The following is a 19,738-nucleotide window of genomic DNA, read 5'->3' as shown; positions in this document are numbered from 1 at the left end:
GCAGCAGCCAAGCGATGCTTATGTAATTACACCATGAAGTGTGTAATCACCTGCCCTAATCCCTGAGGCCTCACAATTAGCTGAGGCCTCGGTCGCTGGGCTGCCAAGTGCTTTGCCACCCCGGACAGTCTGCAGATGAATAACGGACAATTAAAGCGGCATGACGGGGGCTAGGAGGTGTCGGTTCGATCGTAATTAGCCGTAATCATGGGGAGACGAGCCTGGCAGACGTGCTGTTCGTTTTATAAGAAGCAATTTAGGAAATCAAGTAGCTTTTAACTATTGCGCGGCCTCCCTGCCTTTTATAAACACAGGAGAGGGGAGTCTGACTAGGAGACGCCGTGGCGCATAAGCCCCAGGTGCAGGCTGCACAAAGAGCTCGCAAGGAAACGTTAGAAACAAAGGGAGTGGCGGCAGCGCCTCATTTTAGCTGGCAAGAGACTCTCTGCGATACGGATGAGGAAGCTCTCTGTGGGGATCAGGGCCATGCACTACAAAATTAAAGGCCCTTCACTTCCGCAGCAGCACAATGTCACCTTATAGGGCCGAGCTTTGATCTCGGAGGCCTTCGCCTGCCCTCCGCTGTTTTCCGTTCGTTCCCATTCTATATCGTGCACTCGGTTCCAGAAGCCATGTAATAGGCCCCACTTCCCTTCCTTTACAGGCATGCTGATCACCTGCGACCATGGGCTGGCCACTGTTAGGTATGGAGGTAAGAAATAATCCCGGGGAAGGAGGGAGATGCTGGCCCCGCGGTACCTGAGGGTGCTGCTAGCTGAATTTATAGGGCACGCCAGGCCACAGGAGTTACAGGGAAATGTTAAAGGAGAGGCTGTAGAGGGCTCTGTGGGGTAAGCTTTGGGGGCTCCTTGCAGCTAGAGGAGAGAGGTCCTGTCTACACTACAAACACAACTGTGTCAGGGAACAAGCCCAGGAGTTTTAAAAACAGGGCCGGGCCCTGTCTAGGCCGCAAAACAGTGCTTTAGTCATGTCAGGCAAGGTGGCCAGATAACAGCAGCATTTGCAATGCAAACAGAACTTTGCAGAGTTCTTCCAGTCTGTGGCCATAAGTAAGGGCTAGGGCAAGGCAGTGGGCTGAAAGCCACACCCACATAGGGGAAGGAGGAGCAGGGCGAGGTGAGAGAGTAAAGGACTGTGACCCAATCAGCGCTCCCATTATTAATACCGCTATGCAACCAGCTTTGCTATTCTGAAACCAGAGCTGGGAAGTCAGAGGTTCCAGGTGGACAGACCTGGCCTGACTCATCACAGCCCTCCTCCTTTGCCACAACTCTACGCATCAGCCGGCATCCACTCCTGAGCCACAGGCGAATTGCAGTCAAGTACCTACGTCCCCACAGCTCATCCAAGCACCTCAGTCTGCAAAACTGGGCTAAGGGGCAGGGTAGTACGGTGCATGTACCCCCATCACCTTCCCAGTATCTAATGCTGCAAAACGTGCAGCTGTAGCTGGAGTAATCGGGAGGCTAGTATCAACCCTGGTGCAGTTCCGCAGATCACACGCGCGATGCATATGATTGGGGAGCAGAGCCCCCATAGCAAGATCACAGTTTAGCATCTCCTTAACAAACTGGAAATACTGGGAAGGACGTCACTGGGAGACGGTGCCCAAGAAACATCCCCGCCAGTGTGGTGCTGTGCCCATTTCTTAATGGGGCCCTCGGCACAAAGCAAGTCAGGAAGCAGGACACCTTACGGCAATGAACGCTGTGGTCTTGAAGAACATCATTCTGAGCACAGTCTGAATCCTCCCTTACCCCAACCCAATCCTCTCTGTACTCACGAACTGCAGCGTGGCCCTGCAACCTCCCATGTGCCCTGGGCCCCAATCCTGACCCGAAAGGGCCACTTGCAAGAGTGAGAGATGACTAGCTAAGAACGGCAGCGAGTGCGCTAATTAACCCCAATTGTACTGGCAGATTTGGGGATATGGAGACCTCCTAGAGGGAGATCCACCAGCTACTTCTACACAGGCCAGATAGTAGTGAATTATCCTGAACCAGTGACCCAGGGGTGAAAGAGTCCATAGCCAAGCCAATACCAAGGCCACCTTGCATACAGAGCTCACATTGAAAATAAAAACCTTGGGCCAAATCCTGAGATCCCTGCTCAGTTACACCTCAGCCTTTACTCGGGTAAAACTCCCACAGGAGTAAGGACTGAGAAACCACTGAGTAACAGCTCTGTCCCCCGAGAACCTGAACCTAGCCCTTGCCAATTACATTTGTTAAGCCCCGTCCTTGTTTCGCAGAGAGCACTTCTGCATGCACTGTTACAGCATCTTTCTCCTCTTTTTTAAAAGAATACATATATGCCAGCTGGAGGCTTGTGTGTAGGGTATTAGGGGATTTGCACTGCATGCTGCTAAATTTGATATGTCCTTTAACAGGAGACAAATGGTTCACAAGGCTTAAAAAGTATTGACTTTTCTTTAACAATAAGCGCTAATGGCCTTCAAATAATCAATATTTAAAGTCATTATGGGGTTACACATTATACTGTTAAAACCAAGCATTCCATATTAACCCCATCTCGTCCTCCCAAATCCAGAGCTGCCGGCTTGCAGGAGCGGAGACTGGGGAACTGAGAGGGTCAGGAAACACAGATTGAAAGCGGCAAGGCATGGAAATAAATTTAGAGAGGGTAGGAGGGAGGGGGGAAAAATGCATGAGAGCTCCACTTTATTCTGCTTTGCTTCTGATAGGAAGAGACACTTTAAACCTGAGGTAATGGGCAATTGGCACACAGCTCTTGGCTGGTTTGCAGCAGGCAGTTTTAATACCCGCCCACAGACTCCTGCTGCACCAGGGAGGGAAACTAAATAAACCAAAAGGGTTTTTTGAATAACATGTTGGGGTCTCTAGGTACAAGGAGACATGCACCAACTAGACGACATGTACCACATGATGGGATGATAGAAATAGCTTTAGACAAGGAGGGGCTGGGGGAAATTCTAACCGGTTTTAGAATCAGTTCAGTCAAACCACACCAGGCCGCCTGGATCCTGGTCTGGGCTATGGCCCCAGACAGCTTGAAAACTGGTTTGAATTTTGGGGGAAATCTCATGTAGACCAGGCCAGAAAGTGACGAATGCTGAGTTCACTGGGGGGAAAGTCTTGGGAGGGATTGCAATTGGGCGAGGTGTGCAAAGAAGAGAGCTAGAGTGCAATAAAGCCCGACAGATGCCCGGGTACACAGATGAGCCAAGGAAGCCCTTCGAGATCAAGAGAAGGAAGCGGGCAATGCAGGAGCTGAGGGGTGCCAGGCCTGGCCCAGAGTTAAAGGCAGCAGTAGCAGCAGCATTGGGAAAGAGGCACATCCTGAAATCCTCACTAAGTTTTTAAGGCAAAACTTGCATTGCCTTTGAGGACAATTTTGCCTGAGGAAGGACTTCAGAGTTTGGCCCCAGCGTTTCACAGCTACCTGCTAACCAAAGGCCAGCCGGCCCGCCACTGGGATACAAGGAGCTACCGATGGGTGCGCTGATTTTCAGCCTTCCCCCTTCAAATGGCCAGGGAGCCAAACACATGATGATTTCCCAGCACCTGGGGTTTTTCACTATTCTTTATTAACTCAGCTCCCCCACCTTCCACCCCCCATTATTTTATGTGCTCCCTGGGAAATGATAAATGAAAACCCAGAATGAATTACGCGCCCCCTAAGTCTCGGATGCCGTGCAGTGTTAGCCACTGGACAAAGTACAGCTCCACACGAGCACAAAACACACACACGAATCTGAAGTGTCACATAAACCGTCTGGTTTCATCCATCTGCAGAGATGGTTTATGGATCGGCCCTGCCTTATTTTGATCACCTGTGTAATGCACTTCAGATGCGGGGTATAAACATTTTTCCAGAAGAGAGGGGAATGCTAACCTCCCCTTTCCACTCTACCTCCCCGATCACAGAGCTGGGCCAAATTCCTGAGACCACCCCTGAAGGGCAGAGGCGGATAGAAAAGAACACACAGCCCGATAGGAATAGACAGAGCAGCAGATGAAAGCACTCGCTTTTCACCTCTGAAGACTGGTTCAGATTTGAGGTTTGGCGGGCTCTGCTTGGAACCTAGTGGGTCATTTATTACACACGCATATGCAGAGCCTGGTCTGATGAAGACGCTTCTGTTCAAATGAGGATGTAGTTAGTGACTAGCAGTAGGTGCCACAGGATAAACCAGAGGGCCTAGCACCCTGTGTAGGAAACTGGGAAGCCAAATGTCTCTCCAGCAAAAACAAGCAAGGAAACCCACCAAGGAAACTCAGTGGATCCAAAACAGAGCCAAAACCAATCCCTCATCTCTAGAGAGGGTGGTCTCCTTCCTCCTTCCCATTTCACATGGGGCATAGCATTATACGGGGGTGGGGGTGGGGGGGTGGAGCAGGGTCAAGCTAGAGAGTTTGGAATCTAGAGCCAAACTTTCCCAAGCCCTTTAGTAACATTCATCTAACCAATCTTCACAATTCGAGACCCCATCTTTACAAACACACCTCCCAGATCTGGGCACCCTTTAATTCTGGGTCTGAAACCAAACACCCTGGGGCTTGGAAAAGTCTGGATCTAGACTCCAAACTCTCTAGCTTGATCCTTAAAATACACACAAACCCCCTTGGAAGGTAAGTTTTAGGTAGGTCAGAGGTGAAGCAACGTGCTCCCTGCTACAGAGAAAATTGGGCTTTATCTTCTAACCACGCACATGCACTCTGTGCGCATCTATTTATCTAGGTATCCGTGTGGCTCCCCTCACCGCGGAGGCCACGTTCCTGGGATCCACGCACATCTTGGGGTTGTGCGTTTGGAAACGGATGCCTTATGTACATGCGCTTTGGGAACGCCTGGCTCCCTGTCCTGTGCTCAGACCACCAGACCCACTGCTGACCAGTGACTATGAATCCGAACAGTGGATAAAAACCGAGCCCCATCCATCTTCCTGAGCATTCATCAGCTCATGGTAATTGTTCCGCAACCCCCTTCATCCCTGAAAATTAAAAAAAAAAAAAAAACTTTGCCCAACGGATGCAAATTCGTCCTCTGCAAAAAATGTGGTGCCACCTTCATAAATTAACCTGGGTTGCCGGTGTGGGTTTTTCCCGCTTGCCATAACTAATAGATGAATTCTTGAGTGGCTAATTATTCTTGCCAGCAAAGCCACTCTATTTGTGAACTGACCTGATCCCCACAAAGCTCCCAACAGGAAGCTGAAATGGGATTTTAACACCATGCCCAGCAGCTCACATCCCCTCACATCATGCATTATTACCTCTGCGCCCAGGAAAAGAGACACCATCAATCCACCTGCAGTTTTCTCTGTGTGAGCCAGCTCATTCCACCACCTCTTCCTCCACCTCCTCCTCCACTGCCTACCTGAACCAGACGCCTTTTAGTCTTTCCACACCCTTCCTGCTAAAGGAGCACAAAGGCTACTTTGATTTATCTTATTGACAGAGACAACAGCAGTCAAATACAAAACCCGAGGCCAAGACCAACTGCGAGAGCGAGACCAACAGCGAGAGCGAGGAGGAGAGATTAACCCTCCAAGAGCTTTGTCTCTGCAATCTGTGGCCTTGTCTTCTACAGGCATGCCTAATGCCCTTCTCCGTGCAATGATAAAGCAGCACAAAACACGGCCCTTATGAGTGGGGGCAGCGTGATGCAGGATGACCCCAAGTAACACTCGAGTGGTTAAGGATCTCTGGGGACAAATAACGATCATGGGAACCAATGTCAAGCAGACTTGACAAGCCCTGACCACAGGGCATCGCTGAAGCTGCCTCCTCCCAGCAGGACCCCTGCAATTATCCCTCAGCTCAAAGGATTATCACACCTGAGAACTTTGCCAAAGGAACAGGTAGAACACACATAAACGTAACCTTCTCGCACCTTCTTCACAGGACCAGAAGGCTGCACACAATTAATCTGTCGGGTCAGCTGTGCCTTGCTCACAAGGAAAGGGGCATAGAAAACCTGCCCAGGTCCAGCTAGGCCAACAGTGTAAACTTTTCACACAAAACATCCAAAAGCTCCTAGAGTAGCTACCCTACCCAGGCACTTGGGGGCAGCTTCTGCACACAGATCCAGCATAAAGGACTGCCCTGACTTACTCGCTAGGCAAGTCTACTGAAGTAAACAAGGCTTCTGAGAGTATAGGCCAGGGAAGAATATAGCCCTTCCCTTTTATACCCATCAATTCAGACAAGTGGTGGTCTCAGTATCTACAGCACCTTTATGCCGATAAATAGTGGGTTGCAGGTGGGCCCAGAAATTCTTACTCCATGCACTAAGACTCTCAACTATTCGCGCCTTTCACCTGAGGACCTTCAGGACCTTCTCAAACAGTAAACAAACATACCCTGTTTTACAAATGAGCATTGGCATCATCTTACAGATAGGGAAACTGAGGCACAAAAAGGGTAAGTGACTTGGCCAAGTTCACAGAAAAGGTTAGTGTCAGAGCCAGGAATAGAACCCGGGAGTCCTAACTCCCAGTCTCCAATATAATCACTAGTCCACACTCCTTTCCATAGCTGGGAGTAGAACCCAGGAAGGAGTCTTGACTCCTGGTCCCCGGATCTAACTACTAGACTCCTCTCCCTCCATCATTGGCAAAAAGCACACAGATGCCCTAACTTGCAGTCCCCTGCTCTGCCCGCTGGATTACACTTTCTCCATACAAAATTTAACACTCTCTGGCTTGGGCTTCATTATCTTCTCTCCACCTGCCTGGCAGTCCCAGGTAAATCCTGGACTTGATAGCCATTAACATGAGTTTTAAGTTTGCCTTTCCAATGTGCATGTGTACACACACACACACACACACCCTTCCATAAGCACTTCCTCAGCCAGTTCTCCGGCTGGCCTGGCAGCCTTCCAGGCCACACGTAGTCAGAGAAGTTTTCCTACCAACTGGCTGCAATGAAACACGCCTATCTCTGCATTCCTGACAGGTCTGTCTACAGCACGCATCGACTGTATTGGATTGTACTGGATAGGTTAGCCAAAGTGCAGCTGGTAGGACAAAGGTTTATCAGGACCGCCCAGCCCCTGCACACAGAGAGGTACTAGGCAGAGGATTCCCCCAGGGTTATGAGCTGAAAGAACCACCTTCTCCTCACACGCACTCCAATTATTATTCCAGTTTCCTTCCCACTCACCCTCAATAAGAGATCAAGAAAGACCATTAGTAAAGCCTAGAGTGAAGCCCTCCACAGCCCTTTCCAGGCCCCCCAGAGGGTGTCAGCCCTTGTGGCAGCCAGTCCATCTCCCGCCTCTTCATTTCTCCGCTATCCGTGCAAGAAACAAAGGCAGCTTTAATTTAATTACTCTCTGAACGCCTTGATTGCGGAGGGAACATCTTAGAACACAGAGTGAGATAAATGATCTGGGTAAACCAGGTATCCAGCAGCACTGTCTGAGCAAAGAAGCCTCACCTCCAAGTCTTGTCCTTCAAAAAAAAAAAAAAAAAAAAATTCCCTCTCGTCAGCGTCTGTCCCAGAGCATCAGTTCCCCTTTTGTTATTACCTGGGGCAGCTATAAAATTCGAATTTAAACAGCGTAGCATGTTCTGTGCCAAAAGAACAGGTTACACGATACCGTCAACTCCCGATTCCAAGGCAGGATTTAGACAGACTCTTACCAACAGCCTGAGACTCATAAACCAGGATCTGAAATGCACACGTGTACGTCAGCCCCATTCCCACACACCTGCACACACCAAATGAGAGCACATAAACCCACACACGTAATGAGCAAGCACATCCGAGCCTAGAAACGTGCAAACACTGACATGCAAGCGCATACACCCACACCCTTGTATGTGTATGAAATATGCAAGCACAAAGTCACACATGCACATATCCCCCCTTTCCACACACACACTTCCCAAAGACACACACCCATCAACGCAACCACACAAAGACCAGATGACACACATCATGCACGCACTCACACGCACATCCAACCTGGGACATACATGTCTAGTCAATCTACAAGTCCCTTTGTTTTCGGTTTTACTGATTTTTGCCAAAAAAAAAAAAAAATCCTGAGTTTTACAAAAGCTACTAAATAAATAAAATAATAATAATAATATTCCATTTTTAACAAACTTCCCTGGAACTTACATGTACAGAATTTCAAGTACATGAATATGCTGATTATGTTAAAAAAAATTCAACACACACACTAGGGTATATGTGTTTATGTTCATAATAAATTAGTCTAAGTATAAACAAGAGGCTGTCTGTTAAAGTATGGCAACGTAGTGGAAGTTACACACGCATGCACATGAGGATGTGTATGTCAGTGTCTGACTCCTAAAAAGAGAAATGCCAGAATTCCCCAGCCCTGGCTCCCTCCTTGGAGACGGCGGCTTAGTAACCGAGATGGCCCAGGTAACCCGGTTGCCATCTCTCCTTCTGGAGCAGGCCTGGAAGCAGAAGAGGTGGAGGACACAGCGTGTGGAGATAGCCCCCTGGCCTCCTACGGCCTCGTCCACTTTTGCTATTTGTTCCTTTTTTTCCGTCCTCCCATCCCCCAATGTTCACCCCCACATTTACCCAGAAAAGTTCACTTTCCGCAACAACTTCCACCCCCTTTTTTATTTTTTTTTTGCAATAAACACCCATAAATTCCCAGGACGGTTTAAACAAAATTAAAACTGAAAACCAAGGGCCTCGTCAAGCCAATCTCCCATGGCCAGACGGGCTGCGGGAGACCAGCCACCTTCCCGCCTCCCCTTCCAGTACCCACCACCCGGCCCCAAGCCAATCCCCCAAGGCCAGACAGGCTGCGGGGGGGCCAGCCACCTTCCAGTGCCCACCCCCACAAGCCAAAGTCTCCTGGTGGCTTGACAGGCCCCGCCCTGGGGGTGGAGCAAAGCGAAGGGGGTGGGGCTGTCCCGTAGGCCCCTCCCACTCCGCCCCGCCGCCGGTACCTCTCGGGGAAGTGCGTGTCGCGGTGCTGGGGCAGCCCCTGTTTCCGGCGCTGGCTGGACGAGTTGCTGGCCGAGGGGAGATGCGCCTCCATGGCCCCGGGGTTGCGCGCCGCCGCCTCTTGCCGCGCTCGGAGCAGATCTGCGGAGGGGGGAAAAGCCCGCATGAGCCTGCGGCCGCTCAGCGCCAGAGCCGCCCCCGTCCCTGCCTCCCCCCCGGGCGCCGCCGCCGCCTCCCCGTCCCGTGCAGCGCCCGGTGCCTGCCGCGCTCCAGCCCCGGAGCCTGCTGGCCGCCTACCCGGCTGCCTCTCCCCGGCGCCGGCCGCGGCTCGCCCCTCCCCGCGCTAATGAGAGCCAGGCTGCGCCGGGGGGCTGCAGGCGAGCGGCCGGGCAGGTGCGGCGGGAGCTCGGGGCTGCAGGCAGCCCCCGGAGCTGCCTCGGTGTCTCTGCCGCGCGGGATGAATCGCGCGCCTGTGCCCGGGCTTCCCGCACCCGGAGCGAGCTGGCTCCACCGCCCGCGGCCGCGGGAGGAAATGGTGTCACTGGCGGGGGGGTTTATTGACTGAGCCTTCCTGCCCGGGGCCGGGGGGAAAGTTGGCTCCCTCGCTCGCTCTCCGCGCTGCGCCCCGCGCTAGCAGCAGGGGAACCGCAGGCAAGGGGCGGGGGGCAGATCTGGCCCCGCGTCCGCTGCCAGGGGCCTGGCTCGCTCCCTGGGCCACGGTGCCCACCCAGCGCTGCACCTCCTCAGCTGGCCAAGGCCGTGCTGCGGTCCCCAGCGCCCCCCTCAGCGTCCCCAGGGGGACCCCGCCTGGCAGGCGGAGGGCGAAGAACAGGGAGCTGGGTCTCTTCCCTGCAACTTCAGGCTGAGAGGGGACAGGCCCTGAGCTGGCGGCAGTGAACCCTCGGCTGAGGGGGCTGGAGCCGCTGGACACCTAGGGCCACCCCACTGGGGGCCCAATGCAAATCCAGGCAGGGCCCAGCAGTTATGAGCATCAATACCTGCAATCCGCCAGTGGAGAGGGGATAAGGCCCAGAGTTCAGAGCCGTAGCCAAGCTACCCTGCTGGATTCGACCCCACATGGCTACATTAGCTGCCCACGGGGGCGTACCATGGCTGCCTAAAGTGGCACCAGTCGGCAGAGACCCACCTGGGTGCAGCATGTCGAGAACTAGCTCCCGTCCCCTGACTCGGGAAGTGCGTGCCCTCAGGTCCCCTGCTGAGGTCAGACACACTCCACAACCCAGCTGTTGCAACCCCAGGAGAATTAACCCATAGGATCCGGGGCCACAGCTGTGGGGGAGGGAACTGGTTGCAAGAGTCACTGTACTGGGGAAGGGAAATCTTCCTGGGGCAAAGGTTAGGGACACAAAGTGACACTGGCCAGTTTGGCACAGCCCATAGCTGCCCTAACGGGCCCAAACTGGTGGACTAATCAGAACTACAGCTGACCCTGCTCCCCCCCCCCCACAAGAACAGCCATATTGGGTCAGACCAGTTGTCCGTCTAGCCCAGTATCCTGTCTTCCAGCAGTGGCCAGTGCCAGATGCTTTGGAGGGAATGAACACAGGGCAATCTGAGTGACCCAGCCTCTGTCCTCCAGTCCCAGCAGTCAAAGGTTTAGGGACACCCAGAGCAGGAGGCTGCAAGCTTGAATCCCTGACCATCTTGGCTAATAGCCATTGAGGGGTCTCATGCAGCTCCCGCTCCCACAGAAAAGGGATGGTGCACACACAGGAGACCCAGTAAGAGACCTGCCCATTTCCTGGCCTGTCAGAGGACATAGGGCAGGGTTGCAAAAGTGTTGCCTCCACAGGCTCCACCCCACCCTCCCCATAGCCTCTTGCCCAGAAGATCATGTTCTTCTCCCCTGACCCCCAACAGCATCTCTGTGAACAACAGAACCATGGCGTTAACAGTAAGTCACGGCTCTGCTTTCTCCCCCTGCTGCAGCAGCGCTGACTGGCTGGAATTCATATCCCAGCCCATGCTGCCTGCAGAGCCCTGCTGTCCTGTTAAATCTCGCACAACACTCTCCCCCTCACCTACCTGGAGCCTCAGCAGTGCCCAGAGCTGGGGTGGGGGTGAGGGGTTGAAGGGAGGCGGCGGTTTGGCACTTGCAAACAGACTATGAGAAACATCTGCCTTGGTCGGGCTAGTGCGTGGGCCGCGCTCCCCGCTGGGAGGACTCCTGCTGCTCAGCCTTGGGGCACACGCGGGGAATTCCATGGAAAGGTTTCAAGGGAGGTGGGGCATGAGTCAGGCAGTAAATCAGTCCATCGCTACAGCAGGGAGGGTAGAGCTGGCCGCCCCAGCAGCCTTTCTGGACACCATAGGGCGGTGCACTAGAGGCTACTTAGTGGGAAGGGGGTCATGCTAAGAGCCCATCTAAGCTCCTTGGGGGGAAGCAGTCACATCCCTCCTGCTTCACTCACCTTTTGTGGCTGGAGATTCTCATTTTTAAGGGGGGTGGGGTGTAGGGAGGAGATTGCCTCACGTAGGGCAGAACAGGGGTCACTGCAACGCCCCCCTCCCCACTGAGCTCCTGCTCTCAAGCTGAGCTCACAGAGCCTGAATCTTTCAACCCTAACTCGGAGTGCAGTCTCCCGCTTTAAGCCAAGTCGCGGAAGGCTTGTCCACACAGGAAATGAAACCAAAATAGCTAAGGGGGCTGCAGTTCACACCTCAAGTTACTTCAGTGCAAGGCAGCATGTGCGCACTGTTATTTCAGAATCTGAATGCCCCATTGCACAGGAACATAGCAAATGCTGGATGGGATCCGAGCCACAGCCCTAGAGCACTGTAATTCTGAAATAAGTATCTATATACAGACTTGCATCAAAATAACTAACTGTGTGACTTACAATCGCTTTGGTTCCATTGACCATATAGACAAGCCCTGAGCTGCTCTGACTCAGTTTCCCCCACCTGTAAAATGGGGGTATTAATTCCTCCCCGGCAAGATCATTACAGCACACTATTAGCTGATGTTTGTACAGCATTCCAAGCTGGGCATTGCTGTGCAAGTGCCACACTTTACTAATTATTCTATTTGATGCATTTATCCACCAGAGGAACCAGAGCAACCCAGGACGACCGATGAAAACGCTAAGGGGATTAGTTACAGATGAGACAGCCGCCTGCATTGCAAGAGACTCTTTCTGGAGTGCTACCCCACCACAGAGTTAACCATCAGGAGATTCCCCGCCTCCAAGCCGTGCTCCTTCCCCCACGCTGGGCTTACCTCTCCTCATCTACTGCCTACACACAATTCCGGGGCACCCTACCTCTGCACGCTTGCACCAGCCCAGCAGTGAAACCTCTGCTATTGTCTTCATGACACACTGGAAAACACACAGACAGGAAACCCCCTCCTCACACCCACTATCTACTGCTCTGTGTCAGAGGAAGCCAAGACAGAGTCGAACTGAATGTACTTGAATAAAGGAATAGGGTGTTTGTTGGAGTATATATTATAATCATTATTATCCTTTGTACTTCTGCAGCACCTTCCATGAAACGCTCATAGTGCTTTGCCTGCATTAACCCCTTAGCCATAACCAACCTGTCATAATTATTAATACCGTGCTTGTACTGCTGAGTGACAAGTCAATTCGCCTCTATGCCTCAGTTTCCCCATTTGTAAAAACGGATAATTCTTTCCTACCTTTACAAAGTGCTTTGAGATCCAGGGCTGAAGAGCACTACAGAGGTGCTTAAGATTACGCTATCCCCATTTTACTGATGGGAAAACTGAGGCACAGGCTCGCCCACAGTCACTAGGCATGTGTGTGCCAGAGTTGGGACTAGACCCTCACGTGTCTTCATTCTCAGTCCTGTGCATTAGCCAGAAGACTAGATAGTATATAGTCATATATGTGAATATGATTTTTTTTCCAAATTCAAATATGAAAACATACTGTCTACACGTGCCTGTGTGCACACATCGCACGTGTATGGATGCACATACACGCCCCTCCCGCACAGGGTGAGAACCTTTCCAGAAACACAATAGCTATTTAAATATCTGACGCCCATGCAAGGAGGCCGGAAAATGGATGCAGCAAGAACACGTCCTAAAGCTTTCAAAAAGCTGCAGCCAGGCCAAATGCCCTCCAGTGAAAGGTTCCCCAGCTCCAATCTCTGAACACTGTTCAGTCTCCTAGGTCTGCTTCCCCCTTTCTCTTCCTCTCCCTCCTCCCACTCAGGATCATCCGGCAGAGTTGCCGCCGCCGGATTTGATTCAGCGTGAGACATTGTACAGTGCCTACAACAGTGAGGTCCTGGTCAGTGACTGGGGGTCCTAGGCACTATGAGAATACAAATAATAATAATAGCAACACCAGCACTGCCTACAGTGAGTAGATCTGAAATGAAGAGGGAGGTCCTGGAGCATCAAATCCAGCATAAAACCCAGGGGACGGGTGTGCATCCTCACGCTGCGCTATACCAGAGTTCCCCCTCATATCTCCCTCAGAGCCTGGTAGACCACTCTCCCCACTGCCCCAGCAGCAAACACCCAGCCTCCCTCTGCATTTCCAGAGGTTGAAGTGGGGAGCACATGGAAGTGTAGCATCATGGCTCAGGGGGTGGTGGGTAAGCGAAGAGAAAGCCTCTAAATCACCATTTTAAGCATAAGCAGCCTGCATGATAGGAGTACTCTGGGTCTTGGTCCAGTTCCAACATCACAATGAAAATTTACCACTACCCCACCCAGTGCTTTTAACAAAAACGAATGATGAGGAACACAGGAATTTGCTGGACGATCAGCCAAGCAATGGTTCATCTCGTTCAGTATCCTGCTTCCAACCAATGGCCACTATCCGCTACATCAGAAGAAGGTGCAAGAAACTCCCCTGGTGGGCAGTTATGGAACAACCTGCCCCATGGGAAGTTTCTTGCTAACTCTGAGCAGTGTTTGGCTTAGAGCTTGGAGCATGACGAGTTCTATCCCTTCTATTTTCTTTGCTATCCTACGGCATGTCACCAGCCATGTTCTCGTTACCCACACAAGTGTCCAATACATGTCAACTGCCTGAACTCCCTTAGCGGGGGGGGAGCTGGGGTCCTCCCAGTCAGGGCTGAGACCCATTGGTGGAAGAGCAGGTTGGGGTGGAAAACCTCGCACAGCCACTGCCTGAGCTGTGGATAAACAGGACTTCGGTCCCTAGGGCACCTCTTGCCGCATTCATGTACATGCAAACTCATTAAAAAAAGAAGAGAGGGAACAAACATTAAAATGATCTATATTTTTAAACTGTAAAGGCATGTATGAGAGAGGGAAACAACAAGCCCCATCAGATCACATAAAAAGCCTGCAGAATTCGCCGAGCCAGGGACCATGCGCCTCCGATGTTTATAAATTAATTATCTGAAAAACCCGGGTCACTCCTTATTGCCACAGTGCCTGTAATTTAGAAGTCTGGCATGCAGCCAATTCCAGAAGCTGCATTGATCCTGAATGACCGCAACAACTCCCCCGTATACCTTCCCGTCTCCTCCTCCCCTCCCGTCGCTCCCTGCCTCCCCCACCCCATCGCCTAGCCCCTCCTCCCCCACCCCGGAGGATCTGTTATTTACAATCCTGCACTCTGACAGTTGGGAAATCAGAGTGATTGACACCGCAACGCTGGTGGATAGAGGTTCCAGGCACGGAGAGGGACTGAATTCAGAACACGGGATGCTGGGAGGAAGGCAGCAGCATGTGGGAGGGGGAATGGGAAAGAAAAGCAATTAAAAAAAGAGGGAGATTTCTAAATTATTAACGTTATTGGTGCCTCCGTGTGAGCCCGCAGATAAACTGCGCTTTGTCCTGGCACTAATAATTTATAGCCCAACCAGAGGCCTGTGGTGTGGCGCTAATCCAAAACACACTGAAGTTTTGTCTTGTCAACGTTACACAAGAAAGCCTGTCTGTGCAGCGTCCCCCTCTCCTCCTGCCCACCCCGAAACCTCAAAATCGGACCCCCCCACACACTCCCAGAAATGCTGAGGAGACAGTTTAATCATCATTTTAAAAAATGTCAGGCTTTTTACTGCAATGAGCTGCTCTGGCGATAGAAGTGCTGTGGCATCAGCTGCTCTGGTGCATGTGCTATGCCTGGGGTGGGGGGTGTTTTCCGTGTCTGGTGCCCAATTTGTGCCCAAGTGAGTTGGGCCTATGTGTTGGCCTGTTGTGAGTCTGTGTAATGAGCCTGCGTACATGCATATAGGTGTGTGTTGCATATGAGCTTATGTATCGTGCCAGCACACATGCATATGTTGTATATGGTTTGTGAGTTGTGCCTGTGTGCACACTGTGTACCCATGTTGTGCCTGTGCATGTATTATGTCTGCTGTGTGTACTGTACTTATGCGTAGGTGCATGTTGTGTGTTCAACATGTGCATGTGGCATCTTTGTGTAAGCATATGTCGTCTATTGTGCTTGTGTGAATATCGAGCATGCACAACTTGTGTGTTGCACCTTTGTGTAAGCGTATGTTGTGCCTCTGTATTGTCCTTGTGTATACTGTACTTGTGCATGTCACGCCTATGTGCAGTTCTGTATTGTGCCAGGGCCCACTCACTGTGCATGCTGCTTCTGTCTACCGTTGTGTTTGTGTGTATGTGTGTGTTTGTGCCTATGCACGGGCTGTGCATGCACTGTGCTTGTGTGCATTGTGCCTCTGTGGAGATGTGTTGTGTGTCTCTGCATAGCACCTATGTGCGTGTTGTGCGTGTGCTGCTCTCACACGCATTGCGTGTCTGGGAAGGTGCATGCTGTGCCCGTGACGCTGAACAAATCCTAACTCTACATTAAACAGGATCACCTTCCTGCCACCCAGAGAAGCAAATCAAATCAAATGGAGAGTGGAAGGGGAAGGCAGCCTCTTTATTAACCTAACAAGCAGCCCTGGGGATTTACTCCAGATTGGAGATTCTCCTTCAAGTCTTCACCAGATACCTTGCTGATGCTGCTCTGCCTCTTATCCCTCCCTCCCCCAACCCCTCTCTCTCTTTCTTTCTTTCTCTGGTTAATCCATGCCAGATACAGTTTGGCAGCTGAAGGCTTTACGTAGAGAAAGGTTCAGAGGAAGAGAGCTGGACATGGACTAAGGGATCTTGTGCCGTGTAATTTCTATCTCCCAGTGACACCTTCACCTTCTGTGCTCAGTTAGTTGTCAAATCTCTCTCGCCAACAATCCCTCCTGCTCCACCCCCGTTCTCCCAGAGATTCACCCTGGACACCCCCTCACTCACCTGCTCTTGCATCAGAAAAGGCAGAGGGCACATGCAGAATTAATGGCTTTGTTTTGGCTACAGCCAGTCCTGGGCCAGCATGTCACACATGCCCAAGAGAAGGGAAGGTGTACACACAGACTGACGCCTGTACAACACGTGTGGGCTCTCTCACCATGACCCAATTTCCCACTGGCTGCTTTGCTAACAAACTAGTGCCCCTACAGGTGATGCTCGCGTTACCTCGAACACCGTGTGACTGGCTCTGAGTCGAGCTCCCCAGTATGAGGGACAAATACTTTTATTTTTATTATTTAATTAAAGCACAAACCATAGGACTAGAGCACAAACTCTCCCGAAGAAGCCGCAATATCCCCAGGATAATGGAGCAGAAGCAGCGAGACACAAAAACCTGTTCATAACTGGAGGTTCTTTTGAAGGGCTGGGTTGTTTCTTATTTTGCACTGATGTGGCTGCACTACTACAAATCCCTTGTGTAGACGAGTTGCACCAGTGTAAAAAAGGACTGGCACACATGCAGCTTATCCGACTTTAAGTCTACGCCAGCACAAAACACTTCCTACGCTGGTGCAGCACCATCCTCACTCGGGTTTTCTCCATCCGTGCAAAAACACCGCAGTGTAGCAAAAGCCTAGACTACTCTGAATTAAACAAGAGTGAGGAGGAAGAATCTTGGCTTCCCCATAACACCCAACAAAGCATTAGACAGCCCAATGTCCTGCTTTGTTGCTGGTGTTTTGTGGCTGCAAGGAAAGCAGTGCCTGGAAGCTGCCTACGGTATTCTTGTGGCAAAGCTCTGATGAGACTCTCACAACACGAGTATGCTGGACACAGAAGAGGTTTCTCCCTTTCAGCTCCGAGGTTTACCAAGCCTCTGCCCACAGCAGATCTGGTTTCAGCTAGAGCGGGACCAATTCATCTACAGAACAATGAAGTTACACACCAGGGATGAATCTGTCTGTCTATCCCCAGACACGCATTTCCCACTGGCTTATGCATTCTCCTGCTGAACAGTTTTCATTGCACCCTGGGCTTATTTGCATGGTACTTTTCTCATTCCTAAAAACACGGTGAATTGAATCCTCATAAGGTGGCGGGTCATAAACACCAGCTACAGCCAGACACATGGCAGGCAGGTGCTGTATGAATTTCCCATGCACAGCACTACCAATGCACTTAAACTACATCCTGCAACACTTCATGCTACTCCAGCGCTGGATCCTCTCACAGAACTGCCACTGCACGTCAGTGACCACGCCCCCTCATTTGTCCCAGCCCATAGCCTCTGCTCAGCCAAGCCTGCCAACCATTCTGGATGATGCCAAAGGGCGGGGTGGGCTTGTGATGAGATGAGACTAGGCAGAGACCCACTAAATTCACTCCACTTGTGACCAAGTCAGACTTGCACCAAGGATTCTGAATATTTGGGTTGACAGTCTCCAAGACAAAGAGAAAGGAGGAAGGGGAGAGGACCCTGCGCTACTGATAGATCGGCTGCAATCACAAGCTAATTGTCTAAGCTTCTCAGAAGCAAAGCTCACAGCAGAGCCACTCCCTTCTCACCACTAGGTGTTGTTTCAGCCCATGACAGTTGCTAGATGAAGTATCAGAGATCACAGGGAACTAATGAAACAAGAGACTTAATTAAACACATTACAAATCCAGCCCATTCCTCCCGCCCCGAAAGCCCGTACCACCGTGGCTGGGGACTGCCATGCTGTTGGCCAACTGGTAGAGGCGCTGCTGCTGCTGCTCCTCAAAGGTGCTGTGTTCGTTCAGGGCTGACATCATCCGTCTGTAGTGTTCCTCTGGGGTCATCTGAGTCACTGAGTCTTCGAGCACGGGCGTGTGGGAATTTTCTGAAGAGTAGAAGGTTTTAAAAAAGAGAGAGAGAGATGGAAGAAATCACATCAGTGCAGGGAGACTAGAGAACTAGACAGAGAACGAAAGTCAACTGATATCCTCCCTCAATACCACAAAACACATGCATATGAACCTGACACACAAAACCTCCAAACTTAACCCCTCCCCCGACACAAATGCATAAGCACCCAACTCCCTCAAACACATGCGCACACCCCCTGAACACACAAAATCTGCAGACCCACCCCCCCCAACCATGTATATATGCTCCCAACACCCCTTCCAAACACACGCCTATACTCTTAACACAAAAAACCTTCAAACTCAGCATATGTGCACGCACTTACACACACTCACTCTCTCTTTCTCTCTCTCGTTGGAAGCCAAGAGTGTTACATTACAATCAAACAAAATTACAGGCAAACTCACTTTACCTAAGGGGGTAAAGGAGGACAGTTGCTGCCACAAACACAGGATGAAAGACGTATTGAATTCTCATCCACACCCCTTGGGGGATGCTAGTTCTCTTTTCAACTAATGCCTAAATAGACACCCACCCCTTTTTTTCAAGCCTGCCATTTGGAACATGCTTGGAGGAGGTGGCTACGGAGAGGGGGAAGGTGATCCCTCACTACGGAGATGCTCATTGCTCAACGGCTTCCTGTAGATGAGTCTGAGAACTGCAGTACAGGTAGCACGCCACCAGTTTTGCTAGGAGCAGCACTGACAATCCATCCGCTCAGCTATCGAAAGGGAAGTCAGAGAAACAGTCTCTCCAGGTACTCGTACGGCCGAGCGCCCCAGTCATTACGGTTTTTATCTTCACAACACTCCTGTGAGGCAGGCATGGGGAACGGAGGCACAGGGCAGAGTGAGGGATTTGCCAACGGTCCGTCACACAGAGAATGTGGGTGTGAGCTGGGAACTGAACCCAAGTCTACTGAGCCCGAGTCCAGCGCCCTGCCCACAAGTCTACCCCAAGAGAAAGCGAATGGTCATGTTCTTCAGGTGTCACATGGGGACTCAGAATCTGAGTTCCTTTGCCACTGTCTCCCTATATGGCCTCAGTCAAGTCACTTAATCTGACTCTATGCCTCAGTTTCCACATTTGTAAAATGGAGGTGATAATTCTTGCCGACCTCCCAAGAGCACTGTGAAGGTAAATTAATTAATGTCTGGGAGGTTACTGCAATGAAACAATAGTTATAAAGGAGATGCAGTTATCAGACCACCGCTCCCCCTACCCCCGTCCCAACTGGCTCGGCTATTCGCAAGAGAGGAGCAGTGATTGTCACTTATTCAGAACGCTGCAACCTTGAACTACACCTCACGACGATGGGTGCTGTGAAGAGGCAGAGGACAACTCCACCGATTCCCTCATTAGCTTGAACAAGAATCAGTTGATGTCTGAGTAACAAGCACATGATTCTTAACTGAACCCTGAAATCAGCTGGACGCCTAGCCCCCAGCAGGGCCACAAGGGGGAAAAAACCATACAAACTACCCCAGCCCAGCCCTGATATAACTTATGGGGCCAACCCTCCTCCCATTACTCACAGGTGCAGTACCAATGTCTCCAAGTAAGGTGGGCAAGTTCTGCTTCCCCCCACTGAATCCACTGGGATTGCATGGATAGTGAAGGCAAAATTAGGTTCAGTGACTAACAGATTTACCGCATACATCCCTGCCTCCA

General features: G+C 51.3%; 1 protein-coding gene across 8 annotated transcripts in view; it reads right to left on the bottom strand.

The window, feature by feature from the left end:
* SAMD11 (sterile alpha motif domain containing 11) overlaps nucleotides 1-19,738 on the bottom strand; it is a 179,538-nt gene that overhangs the window by 23,882 nt on the left and 135,918 nt on the right. For all 8 annotated transcript variants that reach the window (XM_054009060.1, XM_054009052.1, XM_054009054.1 and 5 more), the window contains 2 exons: nucleotides 17,877-18,041; nucleotides 8,948-9,086 (listed from right to left, as the gene is read on the bottom strand). In XM_054009060.1, the coding sequence (XP_053865035.1) occupies nucleotides 8,948-9,086; nucleotides 17,877-18,041 (304 nt within the window). The remainder of the gene's footprint in view (nucleotides 1-8,947; nucleotides 9,087-17,876; nucleotides 18,042-19,738) is intronic.

This window comes from Malaclemys terrapin, chromosome 19 (genome assembly GCF_027887155.1).
Source record: "Malaclemys terrapin pileata isolate rMalTer1 chromosome 19, rMalTer1.hap1, whole genome shotgun sequence".
NCBI lineage: Eukaryota > Metazoa > Chordata > Testudines > Emydidae > Malaclemys > Malaclemys terrapin.
The sequence above is the reverse complement of the archived record's forward strand: the minus strand, read 5'-3'. Positions and strand labels throughout refer to the sequence as shown.